The sequence below is a fragment of the Rhizoctonia solani genome, chromosome 4, assembly GCF_016906535.1.
Source record: "Rhizoctonia solani chromosome 4, complete sequence".
In the NCBI taxonomy this organism is placed as follows: Eukaryota; Fungi; Basidiomycota; class Agaricomycetes; order Cantharellales; family Ceratobasidiaceae; genus Rhizoctonia; species Rhizoctonia solani.
Window position 1 is genome coordinate 1,744,658 of NC_057373.1, and position 20,561 is coordinate 1,765,218.

Here is a 20,561-nt window from a genome sequence, read left to right on the forward strand (position 1 = left end):
GGTCACTGTGAATTATGATCGGCGTATATAAAAATGTTAATATAATACAAGCATTTCTTAACTGAAGGCAAAAAGAAGTTTAAACAGATTCTTTCATGAAGATGTTAAGAGACTGGAAATTGAGCGAGATCAGCATAGCCGCTGGCCAGAAGAAATGAATCAGAATCCATCGATTGCAGTAATTGTTCCAATGTAGCCTGTGCAGAATTGGGCGCATCCATTAGGATGGGCCCAGGGTCAACCACAATACCGGCCTCTGGAGTTTGGATATGACTCGAGACGGATGCACTCGCAGTTGTAGGTGTTCCTTGGGTCACTTCGACTAGCGTTGCTACTTGATCTGGCCAATCAAAGGCACTGCCTTCGCGAACGTATGCTGGGTCATATATCGCTTCGTACCTGCAAGTATAAATGGTATCGTCCAAGTTATGTAACTCAGTCTATATAGAACTATTAGCCAATATAATTTGAATGAACGAATGGGCATACTGCAAGAAGCTCATCGAGCATTGCGGAGTGTCTGGTCGCAATTGGAATTCGTTCGCTCATTCTTTGAAACGCGAGCCTGGATGGAGTTGGTCAAACCCAATAATAGCGCCTTGATATGACAACCATACCTAATTACCTCGACTTCAGACCGCATCGTTGCAGCTTCACCCATTTTTCCAGATTGGTGTCGATATTTCAATACTCGAACCTATCACATAGCGTTACTCCAATATCATTAACCTTTGAAACACAACTTACCAGCACCCGTGCGGCCATAAACCAACAGAACTTCGGGATGATCAGTTTAAGAAGGGGTGCTTAGAAGGAAACCTCAGCTCACGTTGCACCTGGGAACGAACGTTTGGGTTCATCGATGAGGACACGACATGTGCAAAAACAGACGTACACTGAAGGAAGCCTGGTCATATCATAACTCGTAGAGCATACGAGGTATATAAGATCGAGTATCGCGCGTGCTGCCAGTAAAGATTTTTGCATCGAAAGGCAGTTGGGCGAGTTTACATCCGCGTGCTGGGGACCGAGAATCGTTAGCAAGACCGGAGGCAAGTTGCAATTCAAGCTACATACTTCTTCATGCATCAAGATAATAGCACTAGGAGAGTTCAGTCGATTGTCAGATATCGATAATTAAAATATACTAACGTATGAGGAATCAAATGTGCGACATAGAGTAGAGTGTCGAATCCTTTGCTGGTCTGAGAAATAGGCTCTAGGTATTCCGAAGGGAAGCTACTCCTGTAGTTTCCTGTATTAGTACATGTTATTTAAAATAGATAAGACACTACCTGAATGTCGCAATAGTGCTTTCTAGGTGTCTAAATGCCGGTGTATCTCGTATGTCCGGAATATCAGGGTAACGGTTACCCACTCGTAGTGCCAAAATCTTGACCTTTGATAGTATCACTGACGCTAAGTAGCAATAAGGGTTTATCTAAACGCCAGCGTTACGATAGACTAGTTGTTACACGCACCCTTAATAAATAGCGTGAAACTATCCGTAGTCTCACGTATGTGCGTAGTGAGGAAGTTGGGTGTTTGCAAACATTGCCTGTTAAGGTCAACTTCTTTCTAAAATCATTAAACTCAGCCTGACCCCCAACACTGCCCGAATAAAGTAGCTTACTCCGGATTCGAAGTCTTCAAGCCTGATTGGGAGCAACTGGCTAATATCCTCGTCGTCCAAGCACATAGCTACAAGACAGTCTATCAAAAAGGGGCATTTAGTGATATATCTGGTCCTGGCTCACCCCACGGTCCAACCGCCGTTTGGAATCTTTCGTATGAATATGCTATCCAAAACAAGTTGGCACGTTGTTCTCGCTCAATAGCATTATCGGGCTCTGGTAAAATACTCCTGCCCCCCTTGAAGATGCTCGACTACTAAATCATATCCAAATTAGGAAAATATACTTACATTACGAAGCCAGGTCCTAGGATGTGTGCGTGCTGTGTGGAACCCAGCGCGATTGTTGAGACCAAGGGGAACACAGTATCGGACCGCCAACCCAGCCGAAGCCCAGACTTCGACCCAACGGGCAGTAAGGTGGTAGTACCCAACCATTATAACCAACGCTAGTGCATAATTAATCAATAAACTCAGTTCAAAGGTCAATTTAATACAGTACCCACATTGCACGCATTCGACAAGGTTGGTTCCGATACTCGTGGCGTCGTCCCTAGCCTGTCTAGACCATCTAACATGTTTCTCTGCAAACGAGTTATCGCGTTCTCGTATAACCTCGGGATCTATTCTTGGAAATGGGCCTCTCTCGGGCCCGATTGAGGGAGTATGGACGCGAAACGAGAAAATACTCGCATATGCGCATATAGCATGGAGTAGTGACGAATGGGGAAATGCCGGCGATCTCGGCGGAAGTAAAAGCGATGCCATGAATGTTGGTCGATGTAATATATAGTGCGCGACGGGATAGCAATTAAAGAAAACGTCAATGAGATGGTGCATCAAGTCTGGGGCTGGAAGGCGAGAAGGCCAGTCGTTGGGGATGATTTGTTGGGAAGACTCGTCGACTGTAGGTGCAGGCGCAATGGTTGGAAGTACACTGGGAACAAACGGGCCTGGTTCATCTATGAAAAGTGTACGATAGTACGCATCCCGCGTGTTTGGGACGGGGGGTACATTGTTTGCGGGCGAGCCCGAAGAACTAGCAGCTGAAAGAGATGCCAAGGGCGAAGTTTGAGATATCGGTGGTGTGTTGTTGCTAATGTTGTCGGCTACTTCCTTGGCTTGTTGTTCCTTGAGCAGTGTCTCTAATTCGTCTGTGATTGGGCAAGCTAGTTAAAACGGGGGGCATGTGATTAGATGACTGCGCGTACTTATCCTGGCCTCCAGACGCTGGTATTTTGCTCGTGGTCCTTCTGGAACAGGCGGGGGATTCTCCGGAGTGAATTCATCGTAAGTACACTCGGGTTCAGTTCCGTTCAAAGCAGGGTTCGAGGCAACAGCCAGGCGATGTGACTTTTCGCAGGTGGCGCAAGGCTTTTGAGCATTGCTGAGGGACTTTAAGCCAGGGATTAGAACAATCAAGAAGTTGATACGCACCATTTCTGTTGATATTAAACACCAGTCAGAATATAATTATTGTGGATCATGAGTAAGATAACTCACCAACTTGCGTTTTCGACATTGATGGCAGGCCTGAATGATGGGGAGAACGTGAGCCTCGGCCGAGCCCGTGCCCGAGGTCACGAGTAGAGACAAACAACGCACCTGATTTCGTTTCAACGCTTGCGTAGTGGCCGCAGGCGCCTGCGAACCAGTAGCTGACCCAGCAGATTGAATACGAGGCATATTTCTTCAAGCTCTGGAGTTGGGAGCCCGACTTGAACTTGAATGGCTTATGGATGTGGGAGACTGGCTGATTGGGATTGTTGGGGTTTGTGTTTGTTACCACCGAAGGCTGTGTGAGGGACGCAACTTTTGATCCGAGAAACTCTATATGGTAGTTCTATAACACAGAGAACACCTGCACAGCGATCCATATCCATATATCGACCTGTACCTTGAGACCGCATGCGTCATCGTCACTAGATGTTCGTCGCATGCTAGACACGATGATTTAGCTTCAGCAGAAAACGATTTGCCAACAACGTGGCCATGGCGCACCCTTAGTCATGCGCTATGTTGCCTAGCGAATCTTCTCAACGATCTAAACCTGAGGTGCGAGCATAGCTTTGCTGTCATCCCGCAGCTTTATACGTGTATTAGTATATGGGTGCGCAGCGAACTGTGCTTCAAGGAAATTCTTGGCACTTATCATGAACATAGCGTCGCCCCCAAGCGCTCACTTCCCACTTGAAATATTCAGTGTTATCATATCATTTACCTCGGGCCCAGGCACCCTTTGCTCACTAGCTCGGTGTTGTCGCGCGTTCACCAGATCAGCCGAGTTTTATCTCTATGACACACTCAAATTCGCGCCTGGCCTAAAAGCAATCCAATTGGCTCGCGCGTTGGTACGATCGAGTCGGAGATCCTCATATGTGCGCGATGCCTCGGTAGAGCTCATCGAGAACGCGATCCAACCAATACTCCTTCCAGCCGGCATCAAACTTATCATCCGAGCCATCGTCGGGTGTCCAAATCTGGGCAGCTTGTCGTTATCTTGGGGGTCTTGGAGAGTGAACTGGCCTGCCCGGCTTCTTTGGCCTAATACTTTCCAACTGCACCGGTTTGTCTCGTGGTTTCAATGGGATCAAACCATATGTGATTTCTTGAAGACCCAATCATCACTAAACGTTCTAGTCACCGTTCGTCCGGTCCAACTCAGGGGGGTTGCTCCAGAGCCTGAGCCCCACCTAGCAGATTACGCACTCCCGTTTCTCTCTAGTTTTACAGGCAGATTAGCTCAAGCTGTTTCTGTTTTGCCCGGTAGGCCAGTTACATCATTGGCATTGAATGGATCAGTGTCGCTATCCGAGTTCGAGTCTGCCTTGCCTGTACTAGCACAAACGTCTGCTCAAATCGAGTCCCTTGCGTTACAAACCGGAGAGTTATCTTCCAGGCTGTTCACTCTCCTTGGCGCACATATCCCAACCCTGACCCGCCTAGAACTGCGTATTGTTCGTCCCGCAATGGTATGCACCGAGAAGCCAAGTTTGCCGTTCACTTTCTTATTATTCTGGGTTTTGGTAGGTCGCATATTCAAATCTTACATCCGAGAGCGTTTGTCAGGCCATGTCTTTATTGCCAGGCATGAGACACTTTGGATTGCGGCTTCGATGCCCACAGTTATTCGGGGCTTTGTGGTTTCATACGCAGAGGGATGTAGTACTTGACTGGAAGGAGCATTGTCCGAACTTGTGTGAGGTGACCTTTGAGTCGAGTAGCGATGACAAAGTGATGGAGTGGGCGTTTGACGAAGAGGCTATGGATTGGGGTTGCTCTTTGGATGAAGATAATTGAGCACGGTTGGTTTCCGTGGAGTCGCTATTTATTTATTGTGTGAACTGGATTGTAGTACGCGCATATATTACCTACTGAGCGCGCACACGCGAGTAGTAATCTGATTTAGAAATAGTGTTAACACTATTCACCCTGACGGGAGAGCGTAAGGGATGCAATGGTTTGTGCCTATGTATAAAAAACCACAGATGTACAGAGTAGTCTCTACATCCTGAATACGGCTGAGTCTACTACACCATCGGTATTTGTTTTAATAAACAGAGCGTTTCTAGTAAGCATCAGGTTCCCCGATTCCTCTTTTTCCAGTTGAGATAGTTCACAGGTTATGCAAGATATGGCATATGGATAGTTGTGTAAATACATATGACTCGGAAGATCCAGTTTCTCCTGTCAGAACGCACTGCTCTGGCCCTACCACCCCGCATCATCTGGTCATTCGTAGAATATTCTAATATATATAATTAGCAGGCCACTATTAAGGAGGAACAAAAGCTGTAAGGCTTAGGTTGTCTGCGAAAGTGCGTTAGACCCCGGAGGACCTCCGGGGATCTGGATTCATTCTATGAGCCACTACGTTCAATAGCCTATTGAATACCAACGTGGCTCTGGTTCAGGGCTCTTGACTGTATTATTTTCAAGTTTCTGCAAGGAGCATAATAGCAAGGTCATATTCAGCTTGGAATAAAGTGGTACCGACTTAATATGACAAAGCAAGGGATACGTCACGGGATCGTGTCTGTTGTGGTGTTTGGACGGCAACGTCGATTGGAGAAACTTGTCTCTTGAAGCCACGGTCATCATCTGTGGCGCCGTCCCGAACACACCCATTATTTTCTTTTTGCCCACTTACCATCGGCCCTGAGTTGATTCGGTCTCGAGTATAAAATTATATAAATTCAGCTTACAATAATTCGAGTCGGTTGGTTCGGAGGAAAGATAAACGCTTGACGTATGTAGAACTCTTATTATGAATTTGTCTGCAAATGCTTAACTTTGCGTAACCTCATAGGAGAGTGGATATGTCACTACCGACGCCGCCAATGTCAAGCAGACCATATGAGAAAGAAAACGTGCCGTTCGCACAGTCTCCAGCGTCGCCCAAGGTGCTACGAGAAGCCTTTCAGCCATCGCCTAGGCCTCCCGTGTCCCCACAACAGATCAAGTGGTCTCCACGTTCCCCGGCCTCCCCACGGTCATCGCCCAATCGCTCACGGGGTCACCTTCGCCCGACCAATCTTCACCCACCCAGTTTACTTACGCGCTCCCGCACTCAGCGAGTCTCATTTGCGCAAAAAGACTCGCATCACGTGTACACTACTCCTCTCCGTGCTTTGCCTTCCTACTCGTCCAAGCCGCAGGCATTTATTGCTTCACGGTCTATTCTAAAAGCAAAGACTCCTGAGCGAGTGGTTGTGCTCGAGGCTGCTGCCCCCGAGGCACCGCCTCAGCATGGTCGAGAGATGACTCCAATGCCAGACAATCCTCTGCACTGTGCGACGTACCTATCCTCCCCCGTCTCGACGATTGTTTCATCTGTTACCATTACCCCGCAACCAAATCGAATTGACGGAGAGTATGGCGAGACATATGGTCCGCTCCCTATGAGTCTTCACGATATCGCCGAAGCCTATGCTCTCATGCTCGTTCGAATGCGCCTACAAGCAATGGTCGTTGATCCCGACGGTAGCCCGACCGAAACTGAAATCACATCAGACCTCCCACTTCTCGAACCTATTCGAAAGCACCACACTGAATTAGCAATCGCGCTCTCTCGCGATGTGGGGCGTGCGCTTATTCGACCTGCGTCCTTCTCACCAAGCCCCTATCACGCCGAGGAAATCAACGACTGGTCGTCTGACTATTCTTCCGATGTTTTTGGTTCATCTTCCCCACCTGGTTCCCCCTTGGGCCCAACTCAGAGACGTGGTCTTACTGCTGCAGAGGTCAAGTATGCGCGCGATTTATCGTTGGTGTCCCAATCGGCTATTAGAGTACTTGCAGTAATATTCCATGAACCTGCGATTTCTTCCCATTTTACGGGTGAGCACTGTCCGTATGCTTGCATGAATCAGACTGACTCCCAATGTGTAGACCAAGAATTGGCTGACATGCTTAGTGTCTTGATATCCATCCCCAACACCATGCCCCTCCCCACCCCCAATCCTCGCAAGACCCACACGGCTGCCTTGTGGGCTCTTCAAATGGTCCGCCTTCCATTATCTACACTAAAGAAGCCTGGCATTGCGGATTCCCTTTTCGACGCACTCCAAATGGCTATCCAGGGCAAGTTGGGTCGCGAAGGAAAGAAGGGCTCGACTTCAGAAGGATTGACTGTGAGTCAATAGTGTTTCAGTCTGGCTGCATACTTACTGTTATATGTAGGCCGTGCAATGTTTGTCTACGCATTATCCATGCATACTTGGGCCAATGCTACCTGCATTGATTGGGGACGTTATTCGATGCCTCTCATCTCCCATGATGCTTATCCGTCAACGCGCTGCTCTCTCGTTGGGCGGGATAGTCCAGGGATTGTTTGACTGGGAAGAAGAGGAAGAGGTCTCGTCCAATGATGCTGGACGAACCTTTGATCCGACCCCCATCCACGAAGTTCGTAGAAAGATATCCGAAGTAGTCCTTGAAGCGTTCGACCTCCAAACGGGCGGAAAGAACGCAGTTATGCTCAAAGCGATCAAGGACATCATCTCTCAGTTCGGACCAGAACCGTCGGCCCAAGGACCCCGGGTAGGAGATACACCTCACTGGGCATTCTCGGTCCTCGCATCCCTTGTTACTCTCTTGGAACGCAACTTTTTCAAATGTGGCGCGGTGCATACTGCTATTGCCACCTGCGCTATGATTGCCTTTAATGCCAAAAAGGCTGCTATTCGTGCTGCGGGCGGATTATTGTGGAGCTGTGTTGTGTGGGCGTGGAAGCGGTTTGACGAACACGATTCTACCCGCGGGGAAGGAGAAGAAAGCTTGAAGAACGAGAAATTGATTGCCCAAGTTGTGGTAGAGCACGTTGGGTTCGGAGTTGTCGCTGCACTGATGGGTGCCTTGGACCGGAGCGAGGCGGTCAAAAATCGTCGACTCCGTAGGATAGCTCGTACCGTGCGTGCAATGATTACCGAGAACTGTGCCGGTGCACCCGAGTTGTTTGCAAGGTTGCTGGGTGACGAAGATGCGAGTGTAGAAAGCAACTCATTGGCGATTGATCGTAAACGTAAGTTTTATTCTTGCTGTTAGGATGAGTCTAATAGACTGGATTTAGTGGTTCCAACTAATCTGTTGACCAACCGCTCGTCGGAGCTGATCTGAAGGCTTTGAGTATTGCTGTGAATAGCAATATTGCACAAGGTATAAAGCCGGAGGATATTCGACCACTTACTATGGACGAACGTGTATCCGAGTGGAGCTTATTGTTCCAAGCCTGGAAGCAATTCCCCGGCACAGTCCCAATGACAAATGATGGTGAAGCACCAGTAGGTATCAGATTGAATTTACGCATATATGCGCTAACATTTCTTCGCAGGAGCTCCTATTCACAACCTGGCGAGCCATTCTTCTCGTAACGACCCACGTCAAAGAACATATTCCCTGCTTTGTCTCAATAGCCGAAGCATTAACGGCGTTCGCTAATAGCAAATACGACGACCCGCAACAAATGTCTATTACACTGAATTTTGTGCGACGCCTGTGGCGTGTGGTGCACGAAGTTTTCTTTAATCCTCTGTCATCGAACAATCTTCTCGCTGACTTTTCAGCCGACTTGATTCAAACCTTGGCCCAGCGCCCACCAGATCTCGGAAAGAAGGTCGTACGCGAGGCATGGGTCACGTTGCTGGCTGAAGTCCTTGCGAGTGGGGCGTTGGATAGTGCCGATACTCTGTGCGACGTCCTTCCTGAAACCCTCTGGGGCAGCGTGTATGCTGGGGTTGTGGGTAAGTACCCGGAAGAATTGAATTTCGAGGCTGGACTAGTGTTGTGTGGTGTGCCATTCAAGTGAGTTTGCGGAGGGAAAATGGCCTTGTGCATCCTAAAGAATACTCGGCTAACGGATACTTAGTGAAAGCTACACTTGGGTTCTTTCCGAAGACGATTGGACTGCTTGGTCTAATTTGGCTCATGCACTTGTGATGAGTGAAGGAGACCAGGCGTTTTCCAGCCTGTTGAATATGGTTGCTGGCGCGCAGGCGTCTAGCATTCCGTGAGTCTTTTCTTAACAACTTGTAGCGCTTTCTCTGACTTGACATTTAGAACTGCATTGACCCTCCGACCCCTTTCTATTCTCCTCTCATTCCCCGAACTGTCCATCACTGAATCAGATTCGACATTCCAAAGCCTGTTAGCAATGGCAAATGATCGACTCCGAGGAGAATACGGGTCTTGTCTTTCTCCTAACACGATGGAGGCGGTCATGGAACTCATTTCGGCTCTAAAGAACATCCTTACTCCCGACGCGATCTGCCTCGAAATCATTGACGCTGTTCAGAACGGAATGATGGTGTGGATCCAGGACGAGCAGTTTGTATTAAGCGATCAGGAGTTCAATGACGGTGTACGTTCCTGCCTAGTCGCAATGACAGTTATGCTGACTCGACTCCTTTCAGCCCATCCTCTTTTACGCACACGCGATGCAAGGTCTCACATCTCTCCCTGCTTCAGCCATTGACCTCGACAAATTCGCTCCTTTCCTTGCATCGGCATTTACGCGTATCCCACCACCGGGAGCCGGTCCACTTGCGTTCTCTTTATTCTGGAACCAAAAGTTCCACGGCAGCGGTGTATCGGTGCCCGAGACTTTGAAACCTTGCTTGCGAGGGATTATGAATGTCGAGGAACTGATGGAAGGCGGGATCTCGTTGGGTACTCAATTAGAGGAGCAGGTGAGTTTTCGCGAATTAGTTGGCAACTAGGGCATTTATGGTTTGGTTAGTCACAGGTTTCAGAATCTAGTGGAAACGCCGGGATCGTGGATACGAATATGAATTCGCCTAATACGAGTGTCGAAAAGACCGATACGAACATGGATAAGGTTGATGCGAGTGTTCCACAACAGGATGTCTTGCTAGTTGCCCAGGAATCGAATACAGAGACTCAACCGAACACAGCAGAGACTATCCAGGATTCCGCAAGGGAACTTGCTGGAGCTCCAGAGGGGACTGTTGGCTCGAGTGCGGAAGACATTGACCAGCTGGCGGATGACTTGGATGCCGTCGAAGACACAATTGTATACGAGCCTCCTCAGCGCCTTAGATCAAAGACTCCTGAACCGACCAATAAACCCCAGGCGCAAGGCTCTCAGTGCGTTCCTGATAGCCAGCCTGAAATAGACACTGCTGTTTCAACTCCTTCGCGAGCCCTGCCTATATGCGAATCGCCTCGGAAACGCAAGTATGATGATGGTCAGTGATCACCTACGTTAAAAAGATTGGTATTGATTCTTCCTTCCCTTAGCTATGGAGCCCAGCAAACGTCCCAAAGGGTTATTCATTGCTGACCCAGAGATTGGTGGAGCGCTGTCTACAATACGCTTCCCTAGCCCCGCTTCGCGGCCCAGTTTCACTTCCGGATTAGCAGCCAAAGAGTCGACATTCTACTCGCCGAGCAAGTATGATATTCTCCTCCCGCCTGGTCCCCAACCGGAACATTACAGCCCTTGTCTGATGTATCCAGCCCCAAGGCTAAGGATCAGAGCCTAGCTAACGAGTCAATGGGTGGCGATAACTCGGGCGACATTTCTGACCTGCTGAATAACGATCTCGTCGATTTGCCCGATATTACAATGTCCCTTCCAACCAGAAAAAAACGCATGACCTTGGTAGTCGAGGTTCCTCGCGTGCAGGATGTGCTTAGACGATGGTCTAGTGACTCGGGGAAGAGTGTCTATACATCTGCGGCCGACACCAGTACAAGTACGTCTCGCCATGAATAAGTAGAATTTGGACTAACTTTTCTAATTAGCACCGAAGAGTGTCAAGGCTGGATTACCGGAGCGCGTGCGTCGAACACGGTCGTGGTCCAAGGTGCCGTCAGTGATGGATGTGAACGCTGAGCTCGGTGAGTAGCAAATCGGCTGCGCAGTGAGAATACTTTTATATATCGGCTATTAGAGTCTACCCCATCTCGGCGGCCACTCAAACGTCGCCGCTCGGATCGCGAAAGTTTAGATGATGGCGACCGGACGATTACACCAACCACCTCTATCCGCGCTTTCCGCTCTCACCAAAAAGGACTTCCTTCCAAGACCAGCACACCCGGAGCAGCTGGCCCAGCACCTGATATGTTCGATAATGAATCTCCAGTAGACTCACCCAGCCTCAGACGAGTCAAATCTCTACCTTTGGCTGAGAAATTTGCTGGTCTAGATTTGAAGAAGGTTGAGAGGGTGGCAACTTTAGCTTTGGCACGCACCGAGAGTCAAACAAGTAACATAAGCGTAGAGATGAAGGACCCCGAACCTGGACCTTTGCACGCACCCGTTACGCGGAGCGCATCGCTTGAGGCCCTCATGATCGATGTGGAGGCACTGGCAGAACTTGACACAGCCGAGTTGCTTAGACAGCAAGAGATGCTCGCTGCTATGAGGGAACAAGTTGCCAAAGCACTGAAGCTCAAACGAGAGATGAGTATTAGCTCTGGAGCCAAGGCTAGCTGATTCAAAACTTCGCTTTTCTTGGACATTTTTTGTTATTTTCCTACGGATTTTATTGTTCATTTGTGCGCTGTACCATACCTATTGTTTCGCTTGTTTTATTCACTCTTCAGTATAGTTTTACTTTTACATTATCCAGCTGGATTATACAGTTACAATACGATTACATTGGTCCATAACGAAAAGCTAGTTGGTCAGATGCGCCGTCGCTTCTTGTCGCGACCACCACTTGTATTTGGCTGGCTACCGCTGCCAGACCCACCACCCTGCGAGAAAGCCCTAGCTTGGGCTTTACTAAAAGGCCGGGCCTTTTTCTCCTTCTGGGTAATTTTCTTTTTGCGCTTGTCGATTGCTTTTCGAACAGCATTTTGGCCACCACTAGCAGCAAGGTCATCAAACTTGGCCTTGAGCAAGAGCTCTCGCTTCTCGGCTGTGTAGTACAAGACTATTCAAGCGGCTGTCCATCTTCCAAGCTAGATCAGGAACTCACATTTCTTCATAAACCATGCCCCCTTTCCCCCTTGTCTTTTCTCCTTTTCCTCCTTCTTGACCTTTTCCAGAGCAGCTCTTTCCCTCTCCTCTCTCTTGGCCTTTTCGATAGCGCTCTCGGCCCGCTTGAGAGCCCGTTCAAGTGACTCAATAGTTTCCCATGGTGCACGCTGTTTACGAGCCTTAGCTAAAGATGCTCGTAAGGATTCGGCTTCGTTCTTTTGGAGATCAGTTATGAAGGAGTAGGAACGGGAATACTGAGATTGCGACAGTTGTCCTGTAAGAGGCGTGAACCTGGGGTCCCGAGTTTCCTACTGCACGTCAAAATTTTACAAGTATGCGCCTCAGCTCGACAGACTTACGATTACAGGTACATCCACAACTGTTCGGTGCCTCGAAACGGGTCGTTTTGAAGTTATTTCAGTGGGTGCATGCTTGCTTGAGCGTTTGGCTATGTCTTTTTTACGTTTGGCGGTTGCCCACTCTGGTTTGGATGGTTTTGTCGAGGTGGTTTCAGGTTCGGAACCCGAGTCCGTATCCGAATCCGAGTCTCCGTCGGATGATGCTGTCGATCCAGAGTCCGATTCTTCTTCTTCTTCAGAGTCTTCGTTAAATTCTAGGCCTGACCCTGATTCAGCGTCGCTTTCTGCCTGAGAGATACAAGTTAGGTGTAGTTAAATTGGGCACTGAAAGCTCGAGCTTACATCTAGCTCTTCTTCTGGGACCCACTGGGAAAATCGAGGTGTATCTTCTCGCTCATTCCCATCGGCACCTTCATCCTCATCCTCCCTCAATCGCTTTGGCGGTGCACGGCTAGTTGGACGAGGTCGACGAGGCATATGCTCAGGTAAATAGACGATCAAATGTGTGCTCGACAAAAAAGGTTATTTTATGTCACGTGATGAATTGCACGTGACTGCACGTGCTTGTGCTATCGACCGGCGAGCGACTGCGATGGCAGGGACCGATGACCGAAGTAACGCGTACAATGTGCCGCCGGAGATGAGAGAATTTGTGAGAAAGCGCGACCAGCGCAAGTGTCTGTTGTGTGGAGCATCGAATACTCCCCCCGACACGGCGCTTATCGTTGCTGGGTCACCTTGGGACGAGATCGAGGTGGGCATAGCCATTGACCGATCTAGCTGGTGCTCATTTGCTTGCAGCTCGAATGGCTCAAGGAGCGTGGCCTTGTCCCCGAGGCTTTCAATGCGATTCATCCACAGAATATTATTTCATGTAAGCATTTGGATAGTTTGTGGTGCCTCGTTGACCTATGACATAGTATGTCCGAACCACCACGAGTTGTTCCTACATAGACGATGGTGTTTTGTGCCATGCCCAGAAGACAGACATATAATGCGTATTCACGAGGAGCAAGACATGCGCGATCGCCTCTATCGTCGAGGTACCCTCGGCCCGGGGCATAGTATACCTCGTACAGTTCCTCAGGTATCCCCATACGCCTCTGCTTACTTAACCCTTACTGACCACCCACTAGCTCAGCGGTAAATTTGACTTTTTGAACTGTGCATTTGGAGATGATGCCCTTTCCATTACCCCCGCGGGTGGACGTATGACCCTCGTGTCTACCATGCCCCTAGACCATGAGTCAGCCCAGAACCTCCCCCGTCCACCTCAGTATCCTCTTCCCGGTGTCAATCCCTTTGTAATTCTTGCACACGCGGCCAAGTGTGTAGGCGGCCCTCGTAAGCCCATATTCCCCGAAATTGAGCAGGAGTAGGTCCCGCGCCTCCGCTCCATTACGCTCAGCGCTTACACTGATCATGTCTAATTAGGATCTCCGAGCTAGTCAACGCATACAACCTCGACCCGAGCTCATTTCCTCCTCCTGCCCCAAATCTATCACAATCTCCAAATGTCCAGACTTATCAGTCTCCTCGCGAATCGACGAGTACCCATGATTCTGACTCGGAGCCTGAATCTCGCTCAAGTTCACCTACAAGTATGGATGCTCCTCCCCCCGCCCCTATCGTACCACCTCCGCCTACATCTGCCCGTACCCGCAATTTTCCTAAGCCCTCTGTGGGGACGAGTCCCGAACAACCCTATCACACCGGTTATGGTATCAGCCGACAAGATACGGGCCAGTCACACTATTCAACCGGTCATTTTACGGGACCGACCAACACAGCCGGAACGCAGCCAATTCCTATTTTCAGACCCCCTAGTGCGCTCGCAACTAATGCTCCACATCCAAATTTAATGGCAGAAGGTACCAGTCCAAGCAGTGGTACCGGCACCGGCGGAGGGGAGCGCGATCGAAGCAACATACCACCACCACCACCTATCCCACATCATCTCCAATCACAAGCCAGCATCCCGGCACATATGCAGCAGCAGATGACTGGTACTGGGGTAAATGCTGGCGCTGGTGCCGGCCCCGGTGCCGGTGTTGGCGCAAACGCGGGCCGAAGGCGGCAAAGTGATAACCCACCTCCACCTGTCCAGATGACCAATCCACCCCCGCCAGCACCTCCCTCGGCCCAAGCATTCGCCCAGCAATCTCAATCATTTCCTCAATATGTGCAATACCCGAGTGCTACGACGATTGGAGGAGCGGCAAGAGAAGGCCCTGGCTTGACCCGACGTCCGAGTAAACTTAGGCATTCGGAAGACTTGAGAGGGACCATACGGTCTCCGCCGCCTATTCCCATAGGGGTAACAACTGGTATGGGGCCAAGGTCGCCCGATAGGGATCGTGTTGTGAGTGGTAGTGGAGACAGAGTAACTCCAGGAGCGGGCATAGGAAATGGACCCAAATCTCCCGACGTACCTCTTTCTAGGCGTGAATCACATTCACAATTCCCCCGGCCTCGCGAACGAGAACGAGAACGCGATCGCGATCGCGATCGTGACTGGGACAACAATGGAGAACCGTTTGTATTCGGGCCTGATGTCTCCGCCGCAGACATTATTACACGACTGACAGAAGGACGGAGCGGGAGCAGCGCAGACTTCTCGGGTAGGCGCCGGAATGGGAGCACCTAGATGCGAGAGAGGGAAGTTCGGAGTGTGCAAGTCAAATTCGAGTGGCGCATGTGCACATCATCCGGACCGCTATATCGTTTGTTTTCCTCTGCTCGATGCTTTCTCTCTCACATGCCTAGAGTCCTTGCTTGCTTGTTTGTTTGTTTTCGTAGCTCAGCCCCACCTAGATTGGCGATATCTCGCTGGCTAGTTGGCAGCCTTTTCTTGATTTCCACCGTTCGGTTATTTGGAACACCCTGTACTACACCCACGTATGCTCTCCCCTGCTTCGTTCGAATTTGGCCTCGACTCATGAATCGGAACATGACACGACACGACATGATACAATAGTGTTACAGCCTTGTCAATCAATCAATCAAAGTGTATCTTTTTATAGCTTTTGTGGAGGCTTTGTTTGATATCATTAGGTGAAGTATATTCCTCCACTTGACCTCCACCGAGACCTCCACCGGCCCGGATCTGGGTCGTCGCGTCATTCGACGAAATGAAAGTAACGATTGATAAGCAGTTTTAGGAAGGAAGGCAAGGAGACGATTCGTTGCATATATAAAGCTTGGATTTTTCCAACGCCCCTTTAAGCCCACCTGCAGAATTTATCCATCAGCTAGACATCCACCAAAAATATGACTGCCATTAAAGCACCCGCGACTGTCCTTGTAACTGGTTGGCTTCTCACGCCTATCGTTCGATATATGGTTTATTAATCTGAGTGGGACGTAGGTGCGAGCGGATTTATTGCCGTTTGGGTTGTCAAGACCTTCTTGGAGGAGGGGTACACTGTCAGGTAGGCGTATATTGCCCTAGACTTGGCCTATTTTTTCTGATTTTCGAGCAGAGGGACTGTCCGTTCTGCATCCAAGGGTGACTATCTCACCGATCTCTTCAAAAATTATGGAGATAAATTCCAATATGTAATTGTTGAGGATATCGCCAAGGTTCGTACATTCACCGTGCATACATTACGATGTATTTATCGGAGTGTTTACAGGAAGGAGCCTTTGACGAGGCTGTTAAAGGCGTAGATGCAGTTGCCCATACTGCTTCTCCGTTCCACTTCCAGGCCGATGATCCACAAAGTGTGTGCCAGTTTATCTATCTGCTACCTCGACTGATTTTTGTATTTTTAGCTCTAATCGAACCCGCGGTCAAAGGAACTCTTGGGATTCTTGCCAGTGTTCACAAGTATGCACCCAACGTCCAGAGAATAGTGATCACTTCGAGCGTGGCAGCTATCATGGACGGATCCAAGCCGAGCGGAACTGTCTTTACTGAAGTGCGTACCCACGTTATGCCCAACCCCTCGACACGCAATTGATCAACTCCTCAACAGGATAACTGGAACATATTCTCCCTCGACGAAGTCGAAACTAAAGGAAAGGCCGCGGCTGGAGGAGACAAGTACCGCGCAAGCAAAACGTTGGCTGAGAAAGCTGCATGGGCATTTTTGGAGGAGAGAAAGCCCAAATTCGATATCGCGACTATTAACCCACCGATGGTATACTTGCCTATTTTTTCATTCACGACGGTTGATTGACGTTTTGCGTAGGTGTTTGGCCCCATTCTACACCAAGTATCGAATCCTGAGAGTTTGAACACCTCGGTTGCGATGCTATACAAGATTTTGCATACCAAGGAAGCTGATCTGACGAAGGAGACGCTACTTTCCTCCAACATGTAGGTCTAAACACTTCGGTCCCTCCCCGAGAGGTTCTGATATGCTTGTAACTTATAGGAACTTTGTTGATGTACGAGATGTTGCGCTTGCTCACGTGCGGGCTCTAGAGAACCCAGAAGCAGGAGGACAACGATTCATTACTTCTGGAGGCACCTTGTGCTGGCAAGATGCTTGTACGTTCTCCCTCGTCTTCTTTCAAATGACTGTTCAACTGATATTTGGTGCTCACTAGTGGATGTCCTTGCGCCTCCGCACCCGCGTGGTACCCCTGGTTCGGGGAAGGGCCTTGTTCACAGCAGATACGATGCCAGCAAGGCGACCAGTGTGCTCGGAATTCATTTTAAAGGACTTGAAGAAAGTGTTCGTGATACAGAGGAGGGGCTGAGACGCCGCGGGTGGGGTGTGGAAGCGTAAACAAGATAGCTATACACATGTAAAGTATACCAAAGTTAATTCAAATGACTTAATCATGACAGTAGATACATGCATACTCAACCTAAATTACACTGGGTTGTATTTGTCTTTAAATGCAAATAACAGGCACGATATTATTTATTTTTGGTTAATTGGTATAAACTACCAGACAACGCAAAATTCGCTTGAATTTGCAAGATTCGTAGTCTCAAGCCCCGGTGAATTTTACAGAGAAGTTAAGGGCTTGGGTCTCTTTTCGGGCCGTACGCGCTGCATAACCGCAAATGGATTACGAGTCCACTTCACCACGGGCTTAACCTCCGCGGCCTCCACCTCCACCTCGGGAGTGACATTTGCCGCCTGGCACTAGGTTCGTAATACATGGTATTTGATCCGCAGTGATTGCGGGTATCATTTTGCCGCAATTGGCTTTGTACCTACCCGTGAGATGACAGGAGAGCGAGCAATGTTTGGACTCTGCGTCATTTTTCTTACGATCGGACGCAATATCCTGGTGGTCTGCTGAGCTAAAGACTTACTGTACACTAAGGACGCGCGTATACCAGTAGAAAATGATGGACGAATACTCCACCTATCGCATAGCTGTAGTATATATATAGCTGATGGATCATCCATAGTCTCTCACCAAATCTACTCACCAAATAACAATGATACAGACAACAACTATAGCTGGGACCCCCATTGTTAAAATCGGACACGGATTAATGTCGGTAAGTATAATCTACAGTTATATCCCGAATACGATAAACAAGTGCGTGTAGATGTCTTGGGTGCCCGAGCCCCCTTCTGACGAAGAATGTTTTGAGTCAATCATTGCGGGCATCAATGCAGCTCCTCCTGGAGTTAAGGTTTTCCTCAACGCTTGTATGTAACAACTTTGTGTGTGGTTATTCGAACGCATACACATTCAATCACTCCACAGGAGAATTTTATGGGACATGGCCAAACACAACAGCCAATCTGGAACTACTAAACAGATTCTTTACCAAGTACCCCGAATACGCTGAGCGGACTTTTCTTTCAGTGAAGGCAAGTTTGACCGTTGGAGTGACAAAAATCGGTCCTTACGACCAATGCCCCCACTAGGGTGCAACTGTTTTTTCGGGGCATAGTTTTTCCCAAGACTGTTCGTAAGTAAAGCTTAATGCCTACTAAGACAATTATATAAATTTACTCATTTTATGAAACCAGTCCTGCTGGTTTGGAACGTAGCATCAGTAATATCATTCAAAAACTTGGTCCTAACAAGAAGATCGATCTGTTCGAGCCTGCGCGGTAAGTCTTGGATGTGATATGTGTGAATCAAGTTGACAATGCTTTGGGCTCTAAAAGGGTTGACCCCAATGTCTCTATGAAGAAACCATAAGCGAGCTTAATAAACACGGTGAGTTCCGATTCACAATTGATTGTTCTTTATACTCAAATACTGGATTCTGCAGTCGAATCGGGTAGTATTGGATCAATTGGATTGTCTGAATGTTCCGCAGCTACGCTTGAACGAGCAAGCAAGGTACATATATGCGCCTTATCTTTTATTGGACGAATGTTGACACAATAGAGGTAGGTTGGTAAGGTGGCGGCCGTAGAGATAGAGGTTTCGCTTTGGAGCTATGAAGAGGAGACTCGCAAAGGTGCGCTTCTGGTTTTCGGAGGTAGGATTGAAGTGCTAATTCGGTTGATTGCCAGTAATTTCCAAGGCCGCCGAGATTGGCGCAGTCATAGCCGCATATAGTCCACTCGGTCAAGGGGCACTAACCGGAAAGCTAAACCCGGCCGAACTAGGCAAGGACGATCACCGCAGTCGTTTTCCTAGGTTCCAAGAGGAGGTGATCACTTTGGTTTGGTTCAGAGTTATCTCACTGATAAACCTCTCCAACTCGCAGAGTTTTAAAAACAACGTAAAACTAGTGAACGCATTGAAGGACCTCGCTGAAAAGAAGGGCATCACACCTGCTCAGCTCAGCCTTGCCTGGGTCTCCTCTCTCGGGCAACATGTAGTCCCCATTCCAGGCTCCACGTAAGTACCAGGATTCATACTATTCTCCATAGCGTAACTCAATTATTTATAACCGTAGCCGCGCGGCTCGCACTGTCGAGAACGCATCTGCAGCTTCAATCGAATTGAGTAAACAAGAGTCAGAAGAAATCACGCATATAATTGGAGCTAACCCTATATCCGGGGACCGGTATCCTGAAGAAGTGATGAAAACCGTCTGGCGATAAGCTTCTAGATGTTACCCTTGTTTTGATCTCCTACAATCTGTAAACACTCTTACCATGCGCACATATTTGTTGTGTTTGATAATGGCAATAGAGGTTTCATTCACAAGAAAGTATCTATATGATCTTCGTTGCCTCAACGAAGGAGGTGACCTAAGCGAGCTTGGCAACCCATAGAGGGGGTTCGAGCGCTGAAATAGGCTTCAGTTAGACATCACCACCAGAGTGTTCCTATTTTGGAACGCAGGTCTACGAGAAATAACAAGCACCGCACACAAACGAGGTAACCCACTCATCGGGCCATAATCCATGCAAAACCAACCTCAGAAATGCATCTCACCATTGACAGCCTAGTCCGACCGGAGATAAACAAAGGAGGAAGCATCCATAAGGAGGTAGGGTAGGCGTGAAGCAAGACTAGATAAAGTAGGGGAAATACCCTACCACCAATATTAATGGCATGACCATGTTGGGCTACACGCAAACGAACAGCGAGAAAAATTGTACCATCTAGGGAGCCCAGCGACAACGTGAGAAGCAGAGTCAACGACTTGTGTGCTTTCTACAGATCAATTGCGCAACGGTAGAATTGACTGGTATAAACGCATTCCTCAGCATACACTAACCAGTGTATTGGAAGACATTACTGCCGAGCTAGTTCACCTGACTCTACACGGATCAGCATACTTGCAAGGAAATTATCTGACCAAAGCCAGAAGGGACCCATCTATTTAAACTTGTCAAATCATACCGGGACAGGTTCAAGTACGTGATATGTTCAGGCAGGGCATTGTTACAACTAACGCTCCGACGGTGAGCATCATACCATCCATACGTAACTGTGTTAGGATCTTGCCCAAACGCAACCATCAGGTCTTTCGTCGATTTCTACGCTAGGTGATAGCTTGAATACACCATCAATGCTCTTCATTCCAATGAAGAAACGCCCAACTTTTATCACGTTCATCTTACGTTCATCTTTTAATCGTTCGAATTCGCACATAGGCCAGTACCTCCTTGCCTATGTCGATAAAGTTATTCAGCTCAAATATCGTTTGGTTCCAGGAGCTCGGACGTCGTAAGCTAGTGATTCATAGTCTCGGGGAAACCCTATTGTTGGCAAGATACATACAAGTATAGGGCAT

At 48.6% G+C, this 20,561-nt stretch overlaps 6 protein-coding genes across 6 annotated transcripts; 4 read left to right on the top strand and 2 right to left on the bottom strand.

The window, feature by feature from the left end:
* Positions 1-104: 104 nt before the first annotated feature.
* On the bottom strand, positions 105-3,572 carry RhiXN_00567 (Fungal specific transcription factor domain; the record flags this gene model as incomplete). The annotated part of the gene is made up of 18 exons (XM_043320386.1): positions 105-440; positions 490-565; positions 618-697; positions 748-777; positions 830-836; positions 896-1,020; positions 1,078-1,102; positions 1,153-1,245; positions 1,296-1,419; positions 1,482-1,578; positions 1,634-1,701; positions 1,758-1,887; positions 1,925-2,082; positions 2,140-2,787; positions 2,845-3,075; positions 3,137-3,166; positions 3,239-3,476; positions 3,531-3,572. 18 exons carry the CDS (start codon positions 3,570-3,572, stop codon positions 105-107), a joined length of 2,538 nt encoding a protein of 845 aa, XP_043179398.1.
* Positions 3,573-3,649: 77 nt separating this feature from the next.
* Positions 3,650-4,933, top strand: RhiXN_00568 (uncharacterized protein; the record flags this gene model as incomplete). The annotated part of the gene is made up of 4 exons (XM_043320387.1): positions 3,650-3,688; positions 3,737-3,743; positions 3,797-4,605; positions 4,664-4,933. The coding sequence occupies 4 exons, from the start codon at positions 3,650-3,652 to the stop codon at positions 4,931-4,933; spliced, it is 1,125 nt and encodes a 374-aa protein (XP_043179399.1).
* A 1,040-nt stretch (positions 4,934-5,973) lies between these two features.
* Positions 5,974-11,591, top strand: RhiXN_00569 (uncharacterized protein; the record flags this gene model as incomplete). Its single annotated transcript, XM_043320388.1, has 13 exons — positions 5,974-6,973; positions 7,025-7,266; positions 7,316-8,156; positions 8,243-8,415; positions 8,466-8,935; positions 9,000-9,140; positions 9,191-9,491; positions 9,544-9,819; positions 9,870-10,338; positions 10,391-10,544; positions 10,610-10,848; positions 10,898-10,993; positions 11,047-11,591. 13 exons carry the CDS (start codon positions 5,974-5,976, stop codon positions 11,589-11,591), a joined length of 4,947 nt encoding a protein of 1,648 aa, XP_043179400.1.
* A 191-nt stretch (positions 11,592-11,782) lies between these two features.
* On the bottom strand, positions 11,783-12,916 carry RhiXN_00570 (uncharacterized protein; the record flags this gene model as incomplete). The annotated part of the gene is made up of 4 exons (XM_043320389.1): positions 11,783-12,018; positions 12,079-12,388; positions 12,440-12,727; positions 12,782-12,916. 4 exons carry the CDS (start codon positions 12,914-12,916, stop codon positions 11,783-11,785), a joined length of 969 nt encoding a protein of 322 aa, XP_043179401.1.
* Positions 12,917-13,031: 115 nt separating this feature from the next.
* Positions 13,032-15,086, top strand: RhiXN_00571 (uncharacterized protein; the record flags this gene model as incomplete). The annotated part of the gene is made up of 5 exons (XM_043320390.1): positions 13,032-13,193; positions 13,241-13,313; positions 13,360-13,526; positions 13,576-13,814; positions 13,874-15,086. 5 exons carry the CDS (start codon positions 13,032-13,034, stop codon positions 15,084-15,086), a joined length of 1,854 nt encoding a protein of 617 aa, XP_043179402.1.
* Positions 15,087-15,709: 623 nt separating this feature from the next.
* Positions 15,710-19,419, top strand: RhiXN_00572 (aldo/keto reductase family protein; the record flags this gene model as incomplete). Its single annotated transcript, XM_043320391.1, has 16 exons — positions 15,710-15,749; positions 15,807-15,870; positions 15,922-16,021; positions 16,075-16,162; positions 16,214-16,359; positions 16,417-16,581; positions 16,633-16,760; positions 16,819-16,934; positions 16,994-17,121; positions 17,814-17,906; positions 17,958-18,060; positions 18,636-18,706; positions 18,761-18,827; positions 18,883-19,022; positions 19,080-19,213; positions 19,272-19,419. 16 exons carry the CDS (start codon positions 15,710-15,712, stop codon positions 19,417-19,419), a joined length of 1,731 nt encoding a protein of 576 aa, XP_043179403.1.
* Positions 19,420-20,561: the final 1,142 nt, after the last annotated feature.